The 27,846-nt window shown below is 36.7% G+C and overlaps 1 protein-coding gene across 1 annotated transcript in view; it reads right to left on the bottom strand.

Annotated features, from left to right (window-relative positions):
* Mfe2 (peroxisomal Multifunctional enzyme type 2) overlaps positions 1–27,846 on the bottom strand; it is a 741,845-nt gene that overhangs the window by 379,808 nt on the left and 334,191 nt on the right. Inside the window, exon 15 of the mRNA XM_090372984.1 lies at positions 17,996–18,168. Coding sequence (XP_090229110.1) covers positions 17,996–18,168 — 173 coding nt within the window. The remainder of the gene's footprint in view (positions 1–17,995; positions 18,169–27,846) is intronic.

Here is a 27,846-nt window from a genome sequence, read left to right as displayed (position 1 = left end):
AACAGGAAAAATGAGAAACAAAAAATAGTGGCCCACTTCATACAAATTTGGCAGAGAAGATGGACAGACGCGGAAAAAGGATTGATAACAAAAAAATTTATTCTCGAAGTAACCAAGCTGTATCCCAAGACTCCCGCATGGCTGTACCCAGGCTTAAACACTACTTTTCTACTCACCAGCCATGGGCCTTTCAAGGCCAAATTAAATGCCTTGGGCATAATCAAAGAATCACACTGTCTCTGCGGCGAACAAGAAACACAGCACCACGTTATGCATCAGTGTGAAATATACAAAGGCATCAAATGTCAAATGATCATGAGAATTAAATACATCCCTAAAACCCAGGAACACCATCCCCCGGATACACCAAAAGAATTTACGGCCTTTAGTCGCGCTGCCTAGGACGTCTTCTCCAGAAGAAAACTACAAATAGCCATCCACCAAGGTCAACAGGAGTAATGAAACCAAATATGGACACCAAGGAATATGAGAAAATAAGGACGGGGATATCAACCAATGATTGATGACCATTGGAATATGCCACGCAAAGTTGAGAACGGAACGCCACCCATTTAATATAACAGAACCCACCTGATAGGGAAGTAAAAAAAAAAAAAAGCTATCACACAATCAAAAAAGGATGCTGAAACAAAGAAAGAGGAACACAAGGATGCGGTTTACCCCGTGAGTGACAATGAAGAGAAACAGACGTGAGACAAAGGCCATATTGGCCTTTGTCTCACGTCTGTTTCTGAAGAGGGCACTCTAGCCCCCTTCACCCATAATTCCTAACTCCCCAGAAGGAGGGGACGGTCACACGGTTCCCCCCTTCTCGCCATTCCCTGTTTCCTCTCAGGTGGGGCATGGGCATGCCCACACTGAAGCTGGAGCCGCCTTCTCTAGTGGCTCCATACTTCTGCCTTTTCCCCCCAGTCTTCTGCCTCCCCCTCTATCTTCACACTAGAGAAAGTCCCACACATCAAAATTAATACATCAAAACCACCATATGCCCAGCATTCAGCCTAAAAAATTAAAGCGATAATACACCCATGTCAACGCAAATAATAAAAATCACTTTATTTTATTTTATTGATAACCATTGGGATATGACGCCACCCAAAGTTTTTTTTTTTTTTTTGTCCTAGCTGCCGAAATCTCAGGAAACTAAGCGGCAGGACCTGCCAGAGAAAACTAAGTCTACTGAGTTCCTGGCCTGCCTCCACAGGGCAACGTCGGATCCCAACAGTGGTCCAGCGGCTAAATGGCCAGAAGTACAACGGTACACGACATTACACAATCCACGATCCATACACTTTTAAAACCCTGGCGATTACAGTGTACTGTAATAAACCACAACGTAAACTACGCGAAATGGGGGGAACCCCTGGTGCCGCTTGACCCTAAAAACACTTACCCACACCTCACACACTTTTAAATCTCTGGCTTATCCAATAAATAGAACATACGCGATGATGAGAGAAATCCAGGTGCCGTCAGACCCTGAACATAGCTAATACCTAATGTCAGTGTGGTACCACAAAGTTGATACGTTACTCTGGCATTACTGCTTCCCATATGTAGTACTTTACATTTGCCAATGTTAAACTTCATTTGCCACCTCTCGGCCCATTTGCTCAACTTTTCTAGATCCTGTTGCATCAGTGTACTGTCATAAGTATCATTAACAACCCTGCCAACCTTCGTATCGTCTGCAAACTTGGACATTAAGCCTGATAATACCATTATCAATATCACTTATAAATACAGAAAACAACAATGGACCCAACACTGAACCAACCCAGAGGGACTCCACTAATAATATTAGTCCACGAAGAGCAGTGTCCATTGATTACAACTCTCTTTCTTCTCCCACTCAACCATCCCTTTATCCATAGCAGCAATTTGCCTCCAATGCCACACTGCTCCAATTTGTGCAGCAGTCTTTCATGTGCAACAGTATCAAAAGCCTTTCCATGATCCAAATATGTGAAATCAAAGTTATTCTTTGCAACCAGTTCCATTGTGACTACATCGTAGTATCCAATGAAATTAGTTAGACAAGACTTCCCTTTAACAAACCTATGCTGTGTCCGAGCTATAACTGACGTCTTGTCTAGATGAGCCTTGCTTCTTGCCCTAATGGTAGCCGAGCATTCTGGTCCCTTGCCAAAGCTATTGGCCGCAACTTTTGCCATTTGGCTGAAGTGACAACAGATGGTTCTGTTGTCACTTCAGCCAAAGTTAAAGCTGAACTGCTAGCATCGCATTTTTCTTCCAACTCATATTAATGATCTTGGTAAAACACCTCCCACCATTCAAAACACGCTCCATTCAATGCCTCCTGTGGTCTTTCGTCAAAAGGATGTCAGAAGGATTTCGACAAATCTTGATGCTAAGAAAGCTCCAGGTCCCGATGGTATTTCTCCACTTGTACTCTCAAAACCTGTGCTCCTGAACTTACTCCTATTCTTTGCAGCCTTTTTTCACTTTCTTAATCCAAAGGTGTTTTTCTTCTGCTTGGAAATTTTCTCATATCTAGCCAGTTCCTAAAAAGGGTGACAAATCCCTCCCATCCAATTATCGTCCCATTGCGATTACTTCTACTCTTTCTAAAGTAATGGAGAAATCAATTAACCGCCAACTCTTAAACTACACAGAAACCTTCCGTCTGTTCAACAATCGCCAGTATAGATTCCATCAGTGTCGATCCACTGGTGAAGTTCTGGCTTATGTTACACATTTATGGACTAATTCAATGGAAAGGTTCGGTGAAACACAAGTAGTTCCTCTTGACATTTCAAAGCCTTTCGATCATGTTTGGCCCAAAAATGTCTTCTAAACAAGCTTCCATCTTATGGTTTGCTAAATGTTTTTAGTAATTGGTTATCCAGTTTTCTTTCTGATCGCTCACTGAGGGTGATGGTAGATGGCTCTCTGTCTTCTAACTTCTCCACTAATGCCAGTGTCCCCCAAGGTTCAGTTCTTTCCCCCACTCTTTTTCTCTTGTATAATAATGACCTTCTTCCATTGACTGGAAATCCTATCCATAGTTTTGCCGATGATAGCACATTGCATTCCACTTTCCATTTTGAGAAACGTTGCCCTGTCCATTTTGAGAAACGTTGCCCTGTCCATTTTGAGAAACGTTGCCCTGTTCAATCAGCTTCAACTTCTCAAAAATCTGCTACCAATTCCTTAAATGCCAATCTTCAGATAATTCTCCAGTGGGGCAAAGACAACTTAGTTGATTTCAACCCTTCTAAAACTCAGTCTTGTCTTATATCTCGCAAAAAGGATTCTTCTGCTCCTATGTTTATCTTTAGTGACACTGCGATTTCTAGGCACTCCGATCTCTTTTGGGGATTACCCTGACTTCTAATCTCTCTTGGCACAAGCACATTACAAATATTGCTTCCTCTGATTCTAAAAAAACTTGGGTTTTCTTTCGCTCTCAGCGTTACTTTTCTTCCAAACAGATGCTCACTCTGTATAAATCGCAAATCCGCCCTGCCATGGAATATTGTTCCACATCTGGGGTGGTGTCCCCAAAATCTCTCAGGCTTCTTGATTCCATTCAGAAGAGGGCAGTTGGGTTAATTTATGATTCATCTCTAACAGAGTCTCTCCACTCGCTGTCTCATAGACGTACTGTTTCTGCTGCATGCCTCTTCTACAGATACTTCCACAAGCACTGTTCTTCTGAATTGGCTTCTATTATTCCCGTTCTCTCTTTCAAAACAGTCCGAACGCATGCCGCCATGAGCCAACATCCATTTACTGTCCAAATTCAAACTCACAGAACCATCTTTTCATCTTCCTCGTTTATTCATTCAACCGCCGTTTTCGAACAACCTTCCTTTATACGTATTTCCTGAAAATTACAGTGTACAGAAGTTCAAGTCCAATGTCAACAAATATCTTCTTTCGTCTTCTCAACCTCCAATCCAAGCACGGTACTAAGTACTATAGGTTCTAATACCTCTCGTGTTAGGGGTTACATAAAAAAAATCCTGCAATGCTTCTTTAACCATTGCCTCCTTTAATTTTCCTGGAACAGAAGTTAAACTAACAGGTCTGTAATTATCTGTCTCCCTTTGATCCTCCTTTGTGGATTGGGGTCACATTTGCATATCTCCACAGAATCAACTCAGCAGGAGTGCAGTAGCACACACTCTTTGAGTAGACCGGGGTTCAAGCCCCTGACTGCTGAATACGGTCGATCTGCCAATCCGCACTGGACCAGCGTGGCAGATTATGGTCCATTTCTCTCAGCATGAATTGTTGAGGAGGCTTCCATCCTGCAATGGGTTGATAATGGCTACACTTTACTTCTTTTTTTTTTTTTTTGCATATCTCCAGTCCATGGGTACCTCCCCTGAGTCCAGGGAAGCTCTCATAATTATGGCTAAGGATTTGCTTATTTCCTTTGCTGCCTCCTTTAATATAACTGGATAGATTCCATCCACCCCAGGTGCTTCTCTTATGTTTATCTTCAACAATTTCTCCTGCACTTTACTCTCAGTTATTACAAGATTATCTAGCTTACTGCCAGAGTTGAATACACCTCTGGCATTCCCCTCCCTGAATAACTCCTCATTTTTAAATGTAGATGCAAAATATTCATTTAGTTTTTTAGCTACCTGAGCAGGATCATCAACAGTTGAACCATTAATATAACAAGTGGACCAATCTGATTCATCCCCTTCCTTTTAGAGTTTACATAAGTAAAGAACTCTTTGCTGTTTTTCTTTGCATCCTTTGCCAAAGATTTCTCGTAATCTGCCTTTGCCTGCCTAACCTCCTTTGTAACCTGATTTCCTCGCACCCCTTACATCACGCACACACACAAATTCCCCTTGGCAATATCATGTCCTGTTTCAGAATGCTCCACAAACATCAAACATGCAGTGCATTTCAATAGACTGAGATTCAGAGGACAACTGCCGTCCCCCCCCCCCCGAGTTCTCCCCTGAGCCGCAGCACTTCCATTAGTTTGAGCCTTTTGCTTTGCTGCTCTGGTCTGAGTCATGATTTCTATTCAAGTTCAATAAAATTCCAATACAAAATATAACCCTAAACTTATATCCCAATGCAGTTATAATACTATATATAGCCGAAATACACATATATATATATATATATATATTTCGGTATCGAATGTTATCTCCGAGGTATGTTATATGACTTTCTTATCCCCTGTCAACTTATGTATTAATTTATGATGTTACGTTTGTAAAAACTAGGTCGCTATATTTATTTAGTTAAAGTATAATTCAATTGATAATGAAATTTAGTAAGATTTTAAATTTTACTGATTAATTGATACTGCTATACTCGCTATCTAGTTCAGTGCACACGCTGTATCGTATAACAATGGCGGCAAGTTACGAATGGTTAATCTATGGACACGAGGTATTATTTACTTTCCAAATCGTGCTATCTAAATTCAAAATAAACCATGAGCTTGGCTAGGTCTATAAAGGTACTTATAGAAAATAATTTAATCTAACAATTAAGTCAATAAAGTGGCTAAGTATAATTAAAAACTTTGCGTTCGGGGGAGCTGCCAAACCTGTTCAACATGTGGATTTGATACCCTTACCGATACTAATAACCTACAAAATCTCTATCTAAATTCAAATTAAACTAAAGTATTGTTACTAGGAATATAAAGCAACTCTAAAAATTACTATATACAATCTTAAATACACTATACATTAATATGCCAATTTAAGAAATTATGAGCGTGAAGTTGAAAAAAATGTATTTAATGATGTGAAATTTTAACATGTTTATTTAATGAAAATAACTTTCGAGTCTACAGGCCAGTAAGGCTCCTGGGGTTGATAGCATTTACCCTATAATCTTAAGGGATACGACAAGTGGGTGCATTGAACGATTGAGTCTAATTATGAGAGCATCGCTGGACTCAGGAGTGATTCCGTTGGATCGGAAAAGTGCCAACATATCTCCAATACATAAAACGGTTCTAAGAGTGAAGAGGAAACTTACCAGCCGGTTAGTCTAACATCAGTAGTAGGGAAATCATGGAGACTATGATCAGGGGTGGAAGTCAGGATCACTTAGATAAATATGGAATTCTGAAGGATACTCAGCATGGTTTTGTAAAGGGAAAATCATGTTTAACTAATCTGGTTAGCTATTTTGACAGAGTCACTCTTAGGGAACTTAGGGAATAATTTCAATATTATTTATTTGGATTTCAGCAAAGCATTTGACTCAGTCCCACATGAGCGGTTACTTTATAAGCTGGAACAGGTTGGAATTACAGGGAAACTCCTTAGATGGATAGCAGGGTGGCTTTAGGGCAGGAGGGTTGTGATAAGTGGTTATTCCTTAGATTGGGTTGATGTAAGAAGTGGAATTCCCCAATAATCAATATTAGGACCATTGTTGTTTTCGATTTTCATAAATGACATTGAATGGATAAAGGGTGTGATGTCTAAATTTGCAGATGATGTAAAGATTGGTAGAGTAGTTAATGATTTCCACCAAGCAGAGCTTCCTCAGAATGACCTAGATAGACTGAAGAGATGGTCAGAAAAATGGCAGCTATGCTTTAATCGAGCAAAGTGTAAGGTATTGCACCTGAAGAACAGTAACCCCAAAATAACTTATACACTTGGTGGAGTTGAACTAAAGCTGGTAGTGGAGGAAAGGGACTTGGTTATTACAATATGGTTAGATAAGAAGTTCTCCGAGCATTGTAGACTGGTTGCAAGAGGGCTCCATGGTGTACTATTGATGATTTATCGAACAATCACTAGTATATATAAAAATAGATTATATAAGGCTATTGTTAGACACTGTGTTCAAGTATAGAGACTGCACCTAAAGAAAGGTGCAGTCTCTTGAAAGGGTCCAAAGACTTACCCAAACTCACCTGGCGAGATCGGCAAAAAGACATCCATATGAGGAAAGACTTCTAATATGTGGGTTGCAGAGCTTGGAAACTAGGCACCTTAGAGGAGACTTGATTGAGGTGTTTAAGGCTCTGAGAGACTTAAGCAAAACGAATAAGGACAAAATTTTTAAGGTTATAGATGATTCTAGAACTAGGGACCAGAATTTCAAGTTACGGAGAGATTTGTTTAGACTGGATTGCAGGAAGTTTTATTTTAGCCAAAGAGTTATAAATTACTGTAATAAGTTATCTACATGGGTGGCAGAGGTTGACACCTAGGGAAAATGAAAGATCAGCTGGATAATTACATAAAGGAGGAGGGAAATGCATAGGCTGTCTATTTCCTTTTCTTTTATTTTTATTAATTTTTTTTTAAATTTTCTTCTCATTATTATAAATTTGTTTTTATTCTATGTATTTTTTATTATTTTATTTTATTATTATTATATATATATATATTTTTTTGTCTGGTGCAGCATAAGCCATAGGCTTACTTGCACCATGTGACCATTACTAATACTAATGATGTATCCATATTTTCTACAAATAAAGGAAATTTTAGAGAAATGATTGCTATCCAATTATGACCTCATTTTGAAAGAACATATACTCTAAGAATTGAACAGTCGTCTGATGGAAAAGAGAACCTTATATTTATTGCCAGAGATTCAAAGTGAGTTCATTAACATTTTAGGAAATTAAACAAGAGAAAAAAATACTAGCTGATAATAAAAAACAAGCTAAATATTTTGGAATTCTATTTGACAGTACACCAGTATCCCACAGTGACCAAATGCGTGAAGTAATTAGATATGTTCACATAGCAGGTGACAAGGTTGAAGTGGAGTCATTTTTAGGCTTCTTCCCCATTGTTGGAAAGACCACTGCCGAACTCACAAAAGAAATTTAGAATAATTTAGAAAAGGATGGACTGGATATAAATCTGTGCCGTGGTCAAGGCTACAACAATGTGGGAGCATTCGAGGTGGAGTCCAATCTAAAATCAAGGAAATTAATCGCAAGTAATGATAATGCCCTGTGCAAACCACTCATTAAATTTATGTGGAGTCATTCAATTGCAAGTGTTTCATCATGCGTAACCTTCTTTGGAAATTTGAAAAACCTTTTTCTTTTCAGTCTCTCCACACTGCTGGGAAATAATGAAAAAACATACAGGAATGACAGTCAAGACTTCCCCAGAGAAGGAAATGAACATTATGAATCTGTAAATATGGTCAAAATGAATTTTGAAAAAAATAACTTCAGTTCTACAAATGTTGTGCAAACCTCAAGAGAATATAGATACCAGAGGGACTGAAAGTTTATTATCATCCATATGTGATTTTTCTTTTCTAAGTTAACTTTCTTTCTTTCTTTCTGGCACGAAATTCTACAAGAAGTTAACCTTACACAAAAATATTTACAAACAGTTGGAATAAACCTAGAAACATGTGTTGTAAAGTTACAGATCTTAAAATTATTTATTAATGAAGAAAGAAATAAAATTGTAGAAAGGACTCTTCAATTCACAAATACAATTTGTGAGGAAATGGGCATTTCAATAGGAAGTAAAGGAGAATAAGGATTAAAAAAAAAAAAAAAATGCCAGGATGAAGGATGGTGGACTGTCACTCCAAGAATTAAAAATGAGCGATGTATGAATGCCTGAATGTTTTGCCGAGAAATGGAGGTTTGTTTGAAAGTGATGGACGAAATTCTTTCAATTTTTGCCATTATTCAACCGTATAATTTGGTTGTTGTGAAATTTGGTTGATGCACATTTCAAAACTGACCGGAATTTGATGAATTTCGCCATGAAGATAAATTGTATTAGAAATTGGCTGACTAAGCCATCTCTTTCAAGCTGCAAAAATAACTGTTGAGGAAATAAAACTGTGGACAGCTTTGCAGTTTGTAGAGTTTATTATCAAGTGGAATTTTTTGGAATCTCTATCAAATTTATTACTACATTTAAGGTTCTTTTTAACAGTATGCATATCTATAGCTTCTTGCGAAAGACGATCCTCCAAAATTTAAATCAATTAAAAATTACTTCCGCTCATCAATGGGTCAGACCAGACTATCACAAATCTAGCTATATCATCTAATGAAAATGAATATGACAGCAAAATTAATTTTGATGAGGATCAATAAATTTTCTGCAAGATACAAAAATGGAAACTATAATCTTTTGTCACATTTTGTATCCCTTTTTCTCTTTATGTTATTATATTAAATACTATTTAAATACACTATACAGCAGACCCCCTGCTTTACAATATTAATCAGCTCCAGAGACACCATCATATCATGAAAATATCATAATGTGAACCCAATAAAACATGATTTTTTGGCAATTCATTCCAACACTGGGAAAGATTAAATTTTCGCCATATAACTAAGTTATTTATCTCTCTAAAAGGTTATTTTTATAATGGTAATTGTACATATTGATTAAAAAAATTGATTCTAAAAACTATTATATTTATTAAAGCCGAACACAAAAAAATCAATTCAGCTAAAGGATGCAAAAACAAAACACGAGGCCAATACGTTTACAAATGCTGAAATTGGCTGAGAGAAAGGACAATGTGGTCTGGTCAGAGACGATCTTGATCCCATCCCATTGCAAAGTGAAATAAGTAGGCACCAATTAACATTATCAATGGTTAGTGGAATCAGCCATTATAATTTCAAAAAACCAATTCATATGCTCGGTTATAAGGTTCAATTTTGAATGCTTTTGTGATATTTTTCTAAAGCACATTTCTGGAAGTCACAACCAAAAAAACAATAAAAACAATCTGCAGTGTCCGGTTTATTGGGATTTTCTGTTAGTGGAATCTATTATGAAAGTAAATTCGATCTTATTGCATTTGTGATAATACCAATAGCTGCAATTCTGTGGGTGTTTACGTTATTATGGTGAAATGTGTTTCCTCTTCCATATTTTCAATCATATAAAAAAAAAAATTTTCAGAATCTTCTCTTCATTTTTAAGCTTAGTAAACTTATTACTCCATATCTTACTTGCACGTATTGTGTTAGTTCCAATTTGTGCATGCCATTTTCTTTGTTCCTTGCTTATACGGGTATTTCCTGACTTTACAAGTTAATTCATTCCTAGTGCGAGCTCATAAAGCAGGAATTTTTTTCCCCATAGATGTAATGTTAAAAACAGGGGTTGAGTTCCCAACAATAAAATTTGACCATAGTCAATAAAGATCAACAAAACAATAGTTTATGCTTAAACAATAATTTATTTATTCAAAGAAATGAAAACATAGCCTTTAAAATCAAGCAAATTATAATAATAAAGAAATTATTTATGTCATAAAAATGTTAAAGAATGTTTATTCTTCATCATTATCGACTAAATGCACACTCGTTGATGGTTCTTCACTCATTGACTGCCTTCGCACTCATTGGTTTGTTGGAAGCACGAGGATTCATTTTCTTCTTTGGAAATGCTTCAAGAGTCATGTTCCCAAGACAGTCTTCTTTTTTCCTTCAGAAATTTCATGATAGCATGCATAAACATTTTTTTTTAAATCTGTAGAAACTTTTCTAGTGCACTCGAAATTTGAATCTTGTGACTCGAAAATCTCAAATGCTTTTTCTATGTGTTGAAAAGCTTCATCAAGCTCCTTGAGAATAAAGTAATGAACAGGAGTTTCACCTGTTAAACCTTATTTTGCCTCAGCTTCTTCACATTTTGCCAGTGATTTGTGATCTTTCCATTGTGTGTTTGAAGCAGATCAGTTATCGTTGTTGTTATTTTGGTTTTTAGGAGCATCAGCAACTAAGGCATATTGCTCCAGGGATATGTGGTGGTCATTCCCTGACCTATCTGCATCCTCCGTATTTGGTGGTCACAGGCTCGAACCTCGGTCTAATCAAGAAGCGTGTGCTACGCACTGCTGCTCCTGATCACCTGACTACGGAGGCGCCTAAGCAGATCAGTGATATTAATTGTAGAAACGTCAACATTAATGACTGCTTTGTTTCATTTTATACGATCTCTACTGGTTCTTAAAAACCTTCAAAATTATCAATAAAATGATGACAGAGTTTATTTCAAATGTCATGTTCTTCTCTATAATTTTGTCCCAGGCTCGTTTTATTATTTTGATTTATCTAAAATATGGAATTTTTTCCAAAATTCTTTAAGAGTTGGACCTTCCTCCTTATCTCTGTCTGAACAAATAAATGCCCACAAAGTAGTAATGTATAGCTATGCACGTGGTTTGAAATGCCATATTTATGAATGTTTAGCATTTATTTATTGTAATTACTGTTCATATTTTCGATTCTGTTGACACTTAATATGTAAAAAAAAAAAAAAAAAAAACTCGTAAAGTGGGAACTACTTGTATTTTTTACTGTTTTAAATTTTACAACCCCCCCAAAAAATGTCAGTGAACAGAAATATCAACTAGTTAGTATCTACAAATTATAGTACGTATTAATTAAGCTGTGTGTAAGAGTAAATTTATTTTTATTTTACTAACCTGTGAAAAATATTCTTACGATTTACGCATATCATTTAATTTTGTTAATTGGTAATGTAATAAAGTGTAAATCTGTGATCTTTACTTTCATAGCATGTGGATAACATTCCTCCTATTTTTGCTTATTTGAATTGCTGTTTAATAGAATTAAAATTCAATTTGCAAACATGATCATAATGACTGGCACTTACCACACATCTTATCTTAAAGCAGGGGTCTGCTGCTTTATTCACTGTATTTTAACATTCCTTGCAAAATGTTCTTTGGTTTTCTGTGATTTCTTAAAATCGATTAAGTTTTAAGACTTTTTTTTTTTTTTTCAAGTTGATAACATTATTTAAGGGGTGACAGCAGAAGGATCTGCCCCGGGTGCAAAAGAGCATTGCTACCCTGCTGTTGTAGCATTTCATTTTTTAGTGAATTCCTCATCTTGGAATAGCAGTTTGATTTGAGGACCCACAAAAAATTCCCTCTTTTATCTTGGCCTCACTGATTCAAGGAAACTTTGGCCTCAAACAGCAAAATTCTTCTCTTTTTATGTCTAGATATATTTTTATAAAAAAATATTTTGTCAAAAAAAAAAAAAAAAAATATATATATATATATATATATATATATATATATATATATATATATATATAATGTGATGTAAAAGTTAGGCAAAAGAAATAAAAATAAATATGGATATGAAGCTATCATTAGAGGCAGCAAATGCACATCCTCCACATGAAGCCTAATTATATCTGATAATTAAAATAAATATGATATTTAAAATAAAAAACATCAGCCAGTAGTACGGCGAAGATGCAGAGCGAAGCGAAGCGAAACGCAAAATAATATAAAATAAACAAACAGGGAAGGGAAAGTAGAGATAATAAAAAAGTAGTCGATAATCCCCTGTATAATTTAGTCATTAAACCCAATTAATAACAACGATGCGTTTTGCTTCGCTCTGCATCTTTGCCGTACTACTGGCTGATGTTTTTTTATTTTAAATATCATATTTATTTTAATTATCAGATATAATTAGGCTTCATGTGGAGGATGTGCATTTGCTGCCTCTAATGATAGCTTCATATCCATATTTATTTTTATTTCTTTTGCCTAACTTTTACATCACATTATATAAATTAGTGGTAGTAGTGGGTTGATATGCTAAATAAGCAGCGCCTGTGCCGCCATCTATTCTTTTCCTTTCTATTATATAAGCTGGTTAAGCTTGCATTATGTCAGTGGTGTGGCTCTGATCAGGAGTGCTGTCTGTTCTATTCTATAGATTATTTCTCGCTGCATAAGGACCACCGCCATGCAAATCCTCTGCATTGGTTGATCTATCGGAAAATGGAAGCGTGGTTTGGTTCTTCGATATTTCCGCCTTTGCGATGATTTGTATGACGATTGAAATGCAGCGATTCCATGACCATTATTGGCCTCGTGGTCCTCTGTCGATATGGGGCATAATGGTCAGTCTATTATTTTGATATTTTAGTTTTTGTAGTTTCTTTAACCCCTTTTGGTGATATTTCACGTCTTTTGGAACTGGTACCTTCGAGGGGGGTACCGCTAAATTATATATAATTGGCATTATTCGAAATTTACATCGTTGTTATTAATTGGGTTTAATGACTAAATTATAAAGGGGATTATCGACTACTTTTTTATTATCTCTACTTTCCCTTCCCTGTTTGTTTATTTTATATTATTTTGCGTTTCGCTTCGCTCTGCATCTTTGCCGTACTACTGGCTGATGTTTTTTATTTTAAATATCATATTTATTTTAATTATCATATATATATATATATATATATATATATACACACACACAATGCTTTTTTTGTAAAAAATAGGTGCCGGTATTCATTCTTTGCTATCAGGAAAAATTCCGTGCTGGCACGCAGTGGGTGTCAGCCATGCCAGCTGTTTCCATCTGTTAAGGAGATCATGTGACACTGGGCAGAGTCAGCACCCATCAATCACGACCGTATCGTTAGCAGTCGGAACGCTGTACCCGATACTGAATCTCTACCAAATTGAAAATTAAAAGGATATGAAAAGTAAACTAAAAACTTATTTCCTGATATTGTTACTTCAGTAGTAATGTTTTTGGAATAAGAACAACAAATTAATTTTATTAACGCACAGTTTATTAAGCATAAATTTATTACACAAGTATATAAAAAATAAGTGAAAGGTGAGTCTTATTTAATAAATAAAAAATAAGGAAAATGTAAAAATAAGTACAAGTAAAAAAATAAGTAAAAATAATTTCATAATGAAGTTTTATAAAATATTCCAAATTTTTATTAAGTTCTCATCCAACCCAATATGACGAGTTCTTTTCTTACTGTTTGTGTCTGTTGCTAGATGTTTCCGAAGCAGCCACGAATCAACATATTTTGCTGGATCGAAGCGTGTCAGCGGTGGGCCTACAATTTTAAGAAACAGTAATAAGAAACTGTTTTTGTCATCATCGAAGCTCTGGTTGGGCTGACGATCAGATTCATTTGTGAAAATCCTCGTTCACATTCACTTGATGAAACTGGTATCGTACTCAGAGCATTCATTAAATTCTTCAATTCTTCCGAAATCGTCTTTTAAATTAGGTATTCCTGAAACCCACAAATTGTATCTCTATCATTTAACTGAAACCTAATTGATAATTTTCTAATTTCATTCTCACCAAATGTCACTTGAGAGTCATCTTCAGGCCAATGTTTCCTATCAAGTACTCGGGCCGACGCTGCAAAATCAGCACTTTCACTATCAAGCAGCCTGCTTTCTACTGATTGTTTCAAAGTCCTATAGAAAGCCCCTGGATCGATTGGAGAATAATTTGTGTAGTCTGTCCCATGAAGTGAAACTCCTTGAAATCTTATGTCTTTCAAGAAAGAGTAGTACAACAATTACTATTTTTTTATACACCCTGTACAAATCTATATTGCGCTCCTGCATGTCCAAGCTCAAGTCTGATAATTCTTGAAGAGCATCACACATTAAACCTAAGTCTAATATAAAGTTAGTAGTCTTAATTTTCTTCTGCAATCCTTCATATATATATATATATATATATATATATATATCTTTCTTTTTGGTCCTGCATTGAGTCATTATTATTTTCTTCGTGCCATTAACGCCTCATAGTTATTCCAAACAGCTGAAACAGACCAGAAGCTCAATGCCACCCATCGTGTGCTTAAAATTCTGCCAATTTTTAATAGTTCAATATCCAGTGATTTGGCACACACCTTCAATTCTCTGGCATTTTTTGGCAATGCGTTATACATGACATAAAGTTTATCAATAAATGCTTTAAATCTATCGATATCTGCAACAGATTTCACAGTATCACCAACTGATAGTTCAAATCGGTGATTAGCGCAATGCCACACTATTAAAGAAGGGAATTTTTATTTCATACTACCCATGATAACAGCTGCACCATCACATGTGACACAAACTAAGTGAGTTTTTAAATAGTTTTCCGTCATACTGTATGACTGAAGACAATCGAGCAGAGAATTAAATATCCCTTTTGCAGTAACACTTTCGAGTTCAATCAAGTCCAGAAACAAATTTACGGGAGATCTCATTCCACAGTCAAACATACAAGTTCGAACATAAATGATCAAAGCGGATTTCCTACTCACTGTGGTCGGGTCGATTCGTCAATTATCAGTGAAATTTTACTGTTTGACTTAACGATTTTATTAACCAAATTTTTTCTCATTTCATCACTAATGTGGTTCAAGATGTTAATGCAAGCGTTTGTTGAATGAAGAATACGACCCATGTCAATCCCATTTAATTCCTGTAGGTCAATCTCTGATTCAAAATTATGAAAAGACTGATTTTCTTTGGCCACCTTATATGCGGTGCGAAAAATTTTTGCTGTTATTAATTTTTTGTGCGATAAACTCTTTAAACACAGATTTTCAAGAGGTCCTTTCTCAGCTTCCACAAGAAGTTTTATAGCAGCTTTATGTCCCGCTGTTTCCTTGTGATCGAAAATTTTTTTTCTTAAAGACAATAACTGTCTGCTTTCGCCAAAATATGTAACTTCATTATTTGCCCATTCCTTAGAAATCTTCATGCCCATCTTCTTTTCCACTCCAAGAGTTCCAATTTGTTTACATAATGCACAGCCAAGTCTCTTATTTTGATAATTTAGCCAATTATACTTCGCACAGAAATCATTTTTTTGATCAACAGTCCAGCAACTTGACCAGTCATTTATGTCAGTCATTCCTTGCTGTCTGACGTGGATACCATCAGGAACAAAAGCAGTGTTTGACCCAGTTTCTGTAATTAGGTCTCCACTCGCATTTTCACTTGTTTTTAATTTCTTAACTACGGAGGGTGAGAAGAAACTAATAATTCTTTTCATTTTGTACTTTACGGTTCAAGATAGCTTTTTTTTAATACTAATTCACTTACAATCTCATTACCGCATGGGCAAATAAATAAAACTGTTGCGTCTGAATTGAAAATGCACAAATACAAAGTTGTGTTGAACAAACGTTTACATTGTAACAAAAGCCACAGAAACATTAGTGGCGAACCAATAGGAGCCCCCACAAAATGGCATTTCCTAAGGGGGGAGAGAGTCAAGAAAGAGGTACACGAGTTTCCCCGAAGTGGGTGGTACTTCTTAGATGAACAGAACACCTGCAAAAGTGAGATAATCCCCAATAAATCTACAGTCGGAACCTCTATATAACTAAGTCGATTGTTCCTTGCAAAAATTTGTTAAACAAAAATTTCGTTATAAAGAAATATGACCTTTTCCACAATGAAAAATAATTCAACATTCAGAAATACAGTAAAAGATGGTAAATATATTTTCTAACATTTCAAAACAATTTATTAACATATTAAGATATGTTATTAAGATATTAAGATTTTTTTTTTTTTTTCATAAGACATGATGCACACAATATTAGTACACTTAAGAATTATTTTTCAAAATATTTGGTTATCTTTTGTTGTACACTATATTTACTGTACATCGATCATTTAAAATTTTTTTGCATTTGTTTTAACAAACCTTTTGTATTCTCAGGAACATCTTCACATTGCAGGCCACAACGAAGTTTCAAAAGCTGCCAACATTTCATGTTTAGAAGGTTTAATATCTTCGTTATCTTCATTTTTCTTTTCTTGTCATCGATACTGTCATTAGCTCTTTGAACTGGTTCTCAAATTGGAATTTTTTTTTTTTTTTTTTCGTGAAACTGTCCAAAATGTGGAAGTCACTGAGATACTGTAACCATGTAAATAGAGATATGAAAAATTTACAGAAACATTTACGGAAAAAAAAACACTTCTGCGAAACAACAGTTGATTATTTGCAAAGAAAACCACTCTCTCCTAATTCCCGAAGAGGGTGCTTACAGTGGAAGTTGATCAGAGCCCATTGTTCGCATCGGGAATACCCCTTGACCAGCGCAAGTTCTCATTATGTGGGACAGGTAGTCGGATAGGATTTACGAGTATCACTAAGTGGAATAATCCCTTTAGCTCTCTTAATTCGTGCAGCAGCACTGCCTAAATTGCCTGAAGGCCAGAAGTGTGAACAGTGTGTACTGAGTCTGCCTAATCTGTTCGTTATATGAAATTTTTTTTCGCTCAACCGAAACTATTTTAAGTTCGCTAAACAGAGGTCCGACTGAGTAATCTAAAATTCCAAAAATGGTTATAAAGTTTTATATAGAAAATATCTTAACAATAGACAGTGAAAAATGCAAATTTAGTTAAATAACTTTAAGCGTATGTATTTGAATAATGGTTAAACATGTGAAAAAGAAATTACTGAATATTTCAAATTTCAAAATGTACTGCATGCAAATGTCACACGCTGTTAAAAAAGGTGCCGATATGCTGTACCGTTGCGTACAGTCACAAAAAAAGCCCTGTATATATATATATATATATATATATATATATATTTTTTTTTTTTTTTTAAAATCAAATCAAGCTTAATGTGCAACGGAGGTAAAAAGATTTTTTAATTATCCACCAAAGGAGGATGTGCTATATTTTTCTGGCCTGATGTATTTTCTGAATGATCTGGCTATTTTTTTTACCCTGTAGTGCCAATCCTTCTCTCGGCTGTCCCACTCTCATAAAAAGAAGTAATATTTAGGGTATCCAACCTTGCAACCTAGAAAATTAGGTGTGTATACATTGAGCTTTTTCTTAATTTAAAAAGTTCCACAGAAGAAACGAAAGTCATCCTACAATTTGAATAGTTATTATCTCAACATTGTAACATATATAAATGTTATTTTTCTTCTTTTTCTTATCAAGAAAATCGTTTCGAAATACTTAATTTACAGAAATATTTTTGCATTAAAACATTTGAATTATTGACATTATCGACCCACTAAGTAACAAAAAATTAAATATACTGAAGGTTTTCTTAATTTGAAAATAAAAAAAGTTTCAGAGAATAAATAAAAGTAATCCTAAAATCTGAATAGCTATTGATTATCTCAACATTTTATATATAGGTGTACATTCTTTTCTTCTATTTCCAATAGAACCAATCATTTCAAAATACCTGATCTACAGCAGTTTTTTCCTCAACTATTACGTCTGGTTGGCGGTTTGGAGGGGATAAGACCGGTTTTCCTTTTTCCGATGTTCGCTTACCACCAAAATTACCAGCTCCAACCAAAAACAGAGAGAACTGATTGAACATTATCTTCTCACCTTTTTCATCAAATGTTTCAACTATCAAAACAAAAAAAATATGAGGTGATAATAATATGCAAGAAGAACTTACATATTACTTACTTTTTTTAAAAAGTAAGAACTACTTTTTTAAGAACAAGATTAAAAAGCTTAAATTAAGAATTAGATGAAAAAACCCTAACCATTTCTATTCACAGGATTTTAGTGTGCTACGAAAAAGGGAAATATATGTTTGCATACACATCCACACGGATGTAATTACATAATTATAACTTATAACTTAGTAAAACAATCAAAGTCATGTACCTTCTAAAAATCTTAATATAGAAGTCTTTTGACCTGCAATTCTGAGTCAAATTCGGAAAGACATTCAGGATTCTCCAAAACACTTTTCATAAACTATATTGTGAATGGCAAAATTTTACAACAAAGTTAATCAGTTCAATTAACAATTGAACCGATTTTTTTATTTAATTAAATTATACTTGGAACGTAGAAAGCCAAAGTCCTTGGCTAAGTACTTACAAAAACTACGAGGGGGTATCAAAAGTTCATACCCTGACCTAGAAAAAACATCGGTAGGAACATGCCATTTTTAATATAAGTTGTCTACATATTCAATAACTAACATGTGAAATTTCATTCCTGTAGGTGATCGTCATCCTACAATTTGAACATAGGTGGAGCCGGAATCTGAGGAAGGATGCTATGGTTGACAAAGTGGAGTATCGAGCAGTGATCAAGTTCCTGCATTTGCAGGGCAAGAAAGCTCAGGAAATTTACCAAGAAATGAAAGCTGTGTATGGGCAAAATTGTCCACCCTATGACACTGTAAAAAAGTGGAAATGGGAGTTCCAGTGCAGTTGTACAAGTGTCTTTGCCAAGCCAAGAGAAGGAAGGCCATCAACTTCCACAAATAGTGAAATGGTTGCAAAGGTTGAGCAGCTGGTGCTGAGTGACAGATGGGTGACAATTCATTTCATCGCAAATGCATTGAGAATTAGTTATAGGGCTGCACACAGCATTTCACATGACTATCTGCACGGCATTTTGTTTACGCACAATGGGTTCCAAGATTGCTGTCGCCTTTGCAGAAGCAATGTTGAATGCGATGCTTTTGCCCAACTGTTGGGATTTGTGTAATGCAGATGTTGAGAACTTTTTTGATCGGTTGGTGACAAATGCTGGGTGTACCAGTATGATCTAGAGACTAAAGGCATGTCAAAGCACCTCCTCCCCACCTCCCAAAATGGCAAATACCACTCCATCTGCAAAAATGATGATGTACATGTTTTGGACAGAAAAGGGGTTATTCTGACAGATTACTTATCTCGTGGTTCCACACTTACCAGAAATACTACAGAAATCTCTTAAAAAAGTTAAGTAATGCTTTGAAAGTGAAAAGGTGTGGAATCTTAACCAAAGGCTTCCATTTTCTCTGCTGGTGGTGGAAGTGGATCACATGGCCACTGCCACAACCAACTTTGTTGCTCAGTGCTTATGTTATTTGGTTTTTAGGAGCATTAGCAACTAAGGCCATATTGCTCCGGGGATATGCGGTGGTCATTCCCTGACCTTTCCGCATCCTCCGTATTTGGTGGTCACGGGCTTGAACCCCAGTCTAATCAAGAAGCGTGTGCTATGCACTGCTGCTCCTGCCCACCTGGCTACGGGGGCGCCGTTGCCCAGTGCAACTTCAAATTACTGCAGCACCCACCCTATTCTCCTGACCTAGCACCATAAGACTTTTTTGTTTCAAGAAATGAACAAACCATCGTGTAACTGATCCATAGATGGGAGAAATGTGTTACTATACATGGAGAGTACATGGAAAAGAATTAAATTTCCTGTGAAATTTCAGGGCTATTATTTCTAGGTAAGGGTACGAACTTTTTGATACCCCGTTATATAACTTTTTTATGGCTATATTTTCAGTCCACTGTGGAAATTTCATTCAGGCCTAATATGGGAGAAGATCCTTATAGAATCGAACTAATTTAAAGTTAAAGAACAGAGATTTGCTTGTGTTCTAAGTAGAAATTCCTGTGTAAGACTACTTATTGTACATACTGAATATGGTCATTCAGCCTTCTTTCAGCACACTTGACTACCAGACTGCAACCAGGTAGTCTAGGGTGTCAAATTTCTGTAAAGTATAGGCCATTCTGCAAAAATTAAATCCTCTGTTTACACTTTAACATTCATGAGAATGTTTAGATCCCCACTTATATGTCCTGCATGCAAAAACTAAAAATATTCTGGTGGTAGTGACCCAGATATGAATCTGCATAAAGAGAGGCCAAAGTGGGGGTCCACACCACAGAGAGAAATGGTCAAACCTTTGTAACATTAAGCAGTGCCAGGTAGCAAATGGATTAATGAAGGTGTGAAATGGGAAAGACCACGTCAGGGTTCCAGATAGCAAAACAGCACTCTTACCATATGGTCATATCTTAAATGTAAGCAGCGGCAAAATGATATAAAGAAACAAGCTGAGGAAGAAGAAGAAAAAAAGAGGGAGGGGGAACCACATCCTTTGCCATCTCTTAGATGAGACTTTATTCCAGCAACCCACTCTGGCTGAGAGTAAATTTCTGCACATCTGTCTTGCAACTTTTATCTTTTATCAATTTAATTAAATGTTCCCTTATGGTGGATCATTTGAGAGTGAGCAAGGATGCCATTGGCATTTTGTTTACTCAATCCCTCTCTCCGTCCGTCCATCCATCCCTCCCTCCCTCCCTCCCTCCCTTCCACCAGTTCCTTTTAAGTCCTGGCATTCCAGGCAGTGGATTCATTATAACAACCCTTTATGGTAAAATTTTATAAAAAAAAGCCCTTTTTAAACAAAATTTTACAGCAGATAAAATTTTAAGTAAAATTTTATTTGCTGATAAAACATCACTAAGTGATGTTTGTTTTTGACAAACTGAAGAATTAAAATTTAGCAAGCATTATCTTCGAAAAATTTTGAGCTTTCTTCTTCTTCTTCTTGGGTAAAATAATAAACTAGATAAACTAATGTACAAGTTAGTGCATCTGCATCATTTCTGTCCATAGCCAACAACATAAGTAGTTATAAATTGGCATCATTAAGTATACAGTAGACTCTCGATTTTCCGGGATAGAGAGTAAAAAACAAATCCCAGATAATCGATTTCCAGGTTAATCCAAAAATACAAAAGTCCCCGACATACGTAAGAGATACGTTCCAGGACTGCTTACTTCGAGTTTTACGTAACTCGGGAATGACTAATAACATACTGCTACTACATTATTATTGGCAAATCTGAATTCTGCGCGATAATAGTTAATATTTGGCCATTTTGATACACCCTTATTATAATGACTCCTTAGAGATTTAACAGATCGACCATTTTCAAGTTTCTGTTTAACTGAAACTGCAACTCTTTTGCGTTTACCCATCATATTTGCAATTTCTAAACAAAAAAAAAAAAAAAAACTTACTATAAAAAAATTCGACATCCCTGACATAAATAACGAAAAAAAAATGTTCTTTTGCGCTGCAACGGAACACAAAAATCGACACAATGCACTAAAACAAACTAAACATTTGGTCTTTTTTTTTTCCTTTTTTGAGCAGCCGGTGTGAAGACAGTGGGGACTGCAAGATAATAGGTACACCATTCTCCCAATGACGATTTATAATGCCACTTGTCGCTTATTTATGACTTGCAAAATATCTGTTTATACCTATTCTAGTTATTACTTGAATTTTTTTGATTTCTGGTTGGTTTTTTTTTTTTTTTTTTAATTTGGAGTCTCGAAGTGACCTGGTTAATTGAGAGTCTGCTGTATCTCATATTGTGAATACCTTCATAACAAGTTGCCATGGTATTGCACTACCTCAAATAAGTAACGCTTCACCATAGGAAAAGACTATTGTTACTTATTCTCAGCAGATACCATCATCCATATGGCACCATTTCGGAGCTTATTGGCTCCTCATAAGTGGGAGGGCAGGTACCCTGGTGTTGCAATGATGACAACCCAGTTGCAAAGCATAAATCCACAATATGAGAGATGCCTGATGGTGTGGAGTAATTTAGATTACGGTATAGTTTAAGGGCTAAGAATAAGTAACAATAGTCTTCTCCTATGGTGAAGCATTACTTATTTGAGGTAGTGCAATACTGTGGCTATTTGTTATGAAGGTATTCACAATGAGATATACTTAATGTTCCCAATTTATAACTACTTATGTAGTTGACTATGTACAGAAATGATGCAAATGCACTAACTTGTACATTAGTTAAACTATTTATGTAACCTGAGGCTTTAGCCCTAAACTATACCGTAAACTAGATAAAAATAACTTTAACATAAGCAATGAACATATGAAACCATGAACCACGTATACAGCTTATATAATGCTCGCTAGACAGTGCAATTTGTGCTGAGCAAAATCCCAGCTGCAATGGAATAGACCATGGTTGAATCAGTGTGCCAACATTGCTCAGTTATTGATTTAATGTGTCCTTTTTACAGTGCTCATTTATCTAGATTGTATGTATAGCTTAGCTTAATTTTCAGCACTCACCTCACTCATGAGGTGAGTGCTGAAAATTAAGCTAAGCTATACATACGATCTAGTTATTACATTACAGCACATAAGGACTCCTTAAAAAATCAAGAGTGCTCATTTACTGATCACAATTGAATGAATGCATCTATATTAAGGCACTACAAATATTGTAGTTTGTTTGGATGCAAGTTTGCATTCTAGCAGCAAACTAAGCACAAAATGTAATGACAACTTTTGGGAAGCTGAGCAGTATGACAGCTTCAACAGAAAAACAGGTTCAGAGCAGTCAACTGCACCTCCTCACTCACAAAAAAACATGTAACAGTATTTGTACAACTTAATCTTCACTATGTAACTGTTCTGTGCAAAACATACACTGCTCTGAAGTTGTAAGATTCAGTGATTGTGAAATTCTTAAAATGAACTTCAAACAAGATATTCACATAAAACAGAAAAGGTAGAAATTATACTATACTTTAACACACACACACACACACACACACACACACACACACACACACACACACACACACACACACACACACACACACACACTTAATATAGGTTTCATGAATCAACATATCCTTAACACAAACTGTCATTCTAGCCCATTCAAAATTATGGTGATCATTACTACTACTATATTCTAAGCTTTTTTTTTTTTTAAATACTCATCTTTATATCTCACTCAAGGAAGAAGTCAAAAAATAGTTACACACACACATTTACACAAATTTCCGAACTTGACATATTTTTTTATAATGAGTTCTTAATAAAGTTTACAAATTACTGCACTAAGCTTAAGTACGAATTCATTACAGAGCGATTTGGAAATGATATCCATCAGTACATCTAGAAGCACTGGGGATAACTTTAACACTAGTAAAAACGCCATACTATATCTCGCTTTCCTTCTAGCAGTAGAACAATCCATTTGCAAAGAACTTTATTAATATGATGGAAGATTTATTCACAGAGAAATATGTGAATACCCACATGCACAGAGAGAGAGAGAGAGAGAGAGAGAGAGAGAGAGAGAGAGAGAGAGAGAGAGAGCACTCAAGTTGCAAATACTATAAGGAACCTGGTTTTTAAATAAATTGCAAGAATGAAAGTTCACAGAAATTGATGTAAAAAGAATGCTGCAACTTCAGATGCAACTAAATAAATACTGGTTTCTTTTTTTTTTTCCTTTCTCTATATCTGTATGCCATGGGGATTATACTTTAATATATGATCTGATGTTCCTAAGAGGAATGTAGCATCAAGAAAAGTAATATAATGTTGACTTATGTGTGAAAACATAAGTATTTTTATTTGATTTTAATAGTGGTGGTGCATGGAAGTCATAATTCACCAATGCAATATTTTAAGTTGGTAAAAATTGAAAAAATTAAACAAGTGTAGTATAAGCTGCAGTCAGCAGGTTAAAAACAATAAAACATAAATAAATTGACAAATTTAGGATATTCAATAAAATTGTGTTTTATGGTTAACTGCTGTTGCATTGCTCACATGTAAGAGGGTCACTAGCACTGAGCAGGAACAAATATGTAAGGTGACTGTGTCCTGTGCAGAGCAAATTTTGAAGAAAAATTTCCTCTTTATGATTCCTATATGGACTAGACTGCCTTTTTTCAATTACAGGCATAATCTGGTATAATTTGTCTGAGGCTTTCCCATGCCAAGAATGTTGCCAATGAGAAATTTTCTTACACAGTTTTCTTATTACTTTACAGTAGTCTGCATAAAAGACTAACATCAAGGATTATTCAGAATCACAACTGATTTTGCTGCAGTGTCTGCCAGATCATTTCCCATGATCCTAACATGGCTGGGGATCCAGCAGAAGCAAATATCAGCATTGGATTCCAAAAGATAAAGTAGCCACTGCTGAAAACCATAAACAGGGCTGGATGTGGATTGTACCTCATCATTGATAAGGCCTGCAATGAACTTAGAGAATCAGTATATATAATATATAATGCACTTTCAGTGGTGGTATGTTAAAGGTAATCCAAGGTCAACTTTATAATTATTATTATTAGCCATACGGTGCAAGGAAGCCTGAGGCTTATGCTGCACCAGCCAAAAAAAAAAAAATTCTGAATTACCCTAGAGAGAGAGAGAGAGAGAGAGAGAGAGAGAGAGAGAGAGAGAGAGAGAGAGAGAGAGAGAGAGTAGAAGGGAATCACCAAGAAAGAGAAGAATGATGATAGCCAGCTCAGGACCCTGGGTATTAGGGTAACCAAGAGTAGAAACAGGTGAAGTATACCTGCATATACACCAATGCCAGGAATATAGCTAACAAATCCGAAGAGTTTGAAGCGCCGGTCAAGACATCAAAGGCAGACACCGCTGGGATACCAGATACATGGTGTCACACAGACACAACCAATGCAGAATTGGAATCTGGGGAGCACAATGTGTACAGAAAGGACAGACAGGACAGGAAGGAAGGAGGGGCCACGCTGCTAGTCAAGAAACACACAAAATCCAAGGAACTGCATCCAACTGTCGCTGGTGGACAATGCAGCACCAAGTCAGTTTGGTGCGACACAAGCACTGGAAAAGGGAAAATGAGTAGGTGCTGCCATAGGCCTAATGAATCTGAGCACAATGAGCAGTTCTGCAGAGAAACCGAGTGGGCCAGAAAATCAGAACGTCCTACAATGTGGGAGTTCAACCTTCCAGGTAATGACAAATGTCAAATGAATCAATGAGGCCCGCAGCAGAGAAGAAAAATGCATGGAATGCATATAAACTACCAGACAACACAGAAGCCCACAGCAGACATAAGCTAGTATTCAATCAAGTCACAAAGCAGGCCAGACAGGCAAAGGCAGACCACAAGAAGTCACTGGCAAAGGACGCAAAGAAAAACAGCAAAGAGCCCCACACCTATGCGAACTCCAGAAGAAAAGGGACGAATCAGATTAGACCACTCAACACAGATGCTGGCCACTGATTATCATGCTCAGGCAGCTGATAAACCAAACGAGCATTCTGTATCTACATTCCAACATAACGAGTCATTGAAAGAGGGGAACACCAGAAATCTGCCAAACTCCAACAGGAAGCTAAGCGACTCTGCAATAACTGAGAGCAAAGTGGAGGAGAAACTGCCACAGTTAAACATAAGGAAGGCATCTGGGATAGCATGCTGCATAAGCTTGCTTTCTTGCATCAAATGCCTCTACTAATGCTAATAGACGGGATCTATCCCAGGAAGGAAGGAAGCAAATCCCCGGCCACAACCATGACAGCCTCCCCGTTGCCCATGGACTGGAGGTGTGCAAATTAGAATTAGCCTAGTTCAGGCATTTTTGATGCAAGAAAGCAAGCTTATACAGCATCTGCCAAAAAGAAAAGAAAAAAAAAAAACCCTTCCCATTTCACCCATCCGGTCACTCCAAAAGGTTTGTCTAGTTCAGCTTTAAATTTATTTAAGCTATCAACTTCCACAACAACAGATGGAAGTCTGTTCCAGCAATCAACTACCCATTGGCTAGAAGAAAACTTCTGGACATCTGTTCTACAACACTCTTTCCTCAATTTAAACCTGTGGCCCGTCAGGTTCTTAGTCTGAGCAAACAGATGTATCCCATCAGCATTGAGCCTACTCAAACCATTCAAAGCTTTATGCACCTCAATCTGATCACCTTGCAGGTGCCTACTATCCAGGCACTGCAGTTTGCAGAACTTAAGCCTTTCTTCATAAGCTCACCCCTTTGTTCCTCTCACCAATCTTGTTGCCCTTCTCTGTACTCGTTCTAGCAATTCTACATCCTTCCTAAAATGAGGCCTCCAGAACTGTATACAGTACTCAAGGTGTGGCCTGACCATTGCCTTATACAAAGGGATAATCACCTCCTTATGTCTGGTAGCAAAATTCCTATATATCATTGACAAAACTCCATGACCTGCTCTGGCAGCCCATCCCCACTGCTCAGAGAACTTCATATCTGACTGCACAATTACCGCCAGGTGTTTTTCCTTCTTCACCTCCCTTAGGGTAGTACCACAGATTTGGTTCATTTCTCTTGGGTTTCTGCTACGTATAAGCAGTAATTTGAATTTTTCAATGTTAAACTTCAATTGCCACTTATCAGCCCATACGCCTAACTTTTCAAGATCCTGTTGAAGTAGCATCATGATCTAGAAAAGCAGATTTTTAGTGTCATTAACAACCCTGCCAACCTTTGTATCACTTGCAAAACTCGATATTAAGCCTGATATACCTTCATCGATGTCATTGATAAATACACAAAACAACAATTGGCCCCGCACCGAACTCTGAGGGACTCCGCTAATAGCATTAGTCCACATAGAGCAGTGTCCCTTTATTACCACTCTTTACTGTCGCCAACTCAACCATCCCTTTATACATTGCAGTAACTTCCCTTAATGCCATACCGCTCCAATTTGTACATCAGTCTTCCATGTGTTCCTGAATTCCAAATATATGATAACAAAATTATTTTTTGCATACAGTTCCTTTGTGAGCATGTCGTACTATCCAATCAAATTAGTCAGACGAGAATTCCCCTTAACAAACCCATGCTGTGGCTGAACTATAGCTGCTGTCTTGTCTAGGTGATCGTGTATCACCTCTTTAACCAGTGACTCCATTATTTTTCCCAGAACAGAAGTTAAACCAACAGGTCTATAATTATTTGTGCCACCCTTTTGAACCCCCCCTTTGTGAACTGCGGATAATTTGCACATCTTCAGTCCATGGGGACCTCCCCCGACTCCAAGGATGCTCCGACAATTACAGCCAAGAGTCCACTTACTTCCCTTGCTGCCTCCTTCATTATAACTGATAGATTCCATCTGCCCCAGGTGCCTTTTTTATGAACCTCAACAATTTGTCCTCGACCCCGCTCTCAGCCATCACAAAATCACTGAGCTCTCCGCCAGAGACCGACAAACATCCGGCACTCCCCTCCTTGAATAACTCATGTATGAATGTAGATGCAGAACACTCACTCGGCTTATCACACACCTGAGCAGGATCATCAACAGCTGAACCATCCACGCCAAGTGGCCCAATCCGACCCATCCCCTTCCCTCCAGAGTCCACACAAGTAAAGAACCCTGTGCTGCTCCCCCCGTGTCCCCTGCCAAAGACCTCCCGCAATCCACCCCCGCCCACCCAACCTCCCCTG

The sequence above is a fragment of the Mastigoproctus giganteus genome, chromosome 4 (genome assembly GCF_048544385.1).
Source record: "Mastigoproctus giganteus isolate SK-2022 chromosome 4, ASM4854438v1, whole genome shotgun sequence".
Classification (NCBI taxonomy): Eukaryota; Metazoa; Arthropoda; class Arachnida; order Uropygi; family Thelyphonidae; genus Mastigoproctus; species Mastigoproctus giganteus.
This window is presented reverse-complemented; position numbering and strand designations above follow the sequence as displayed.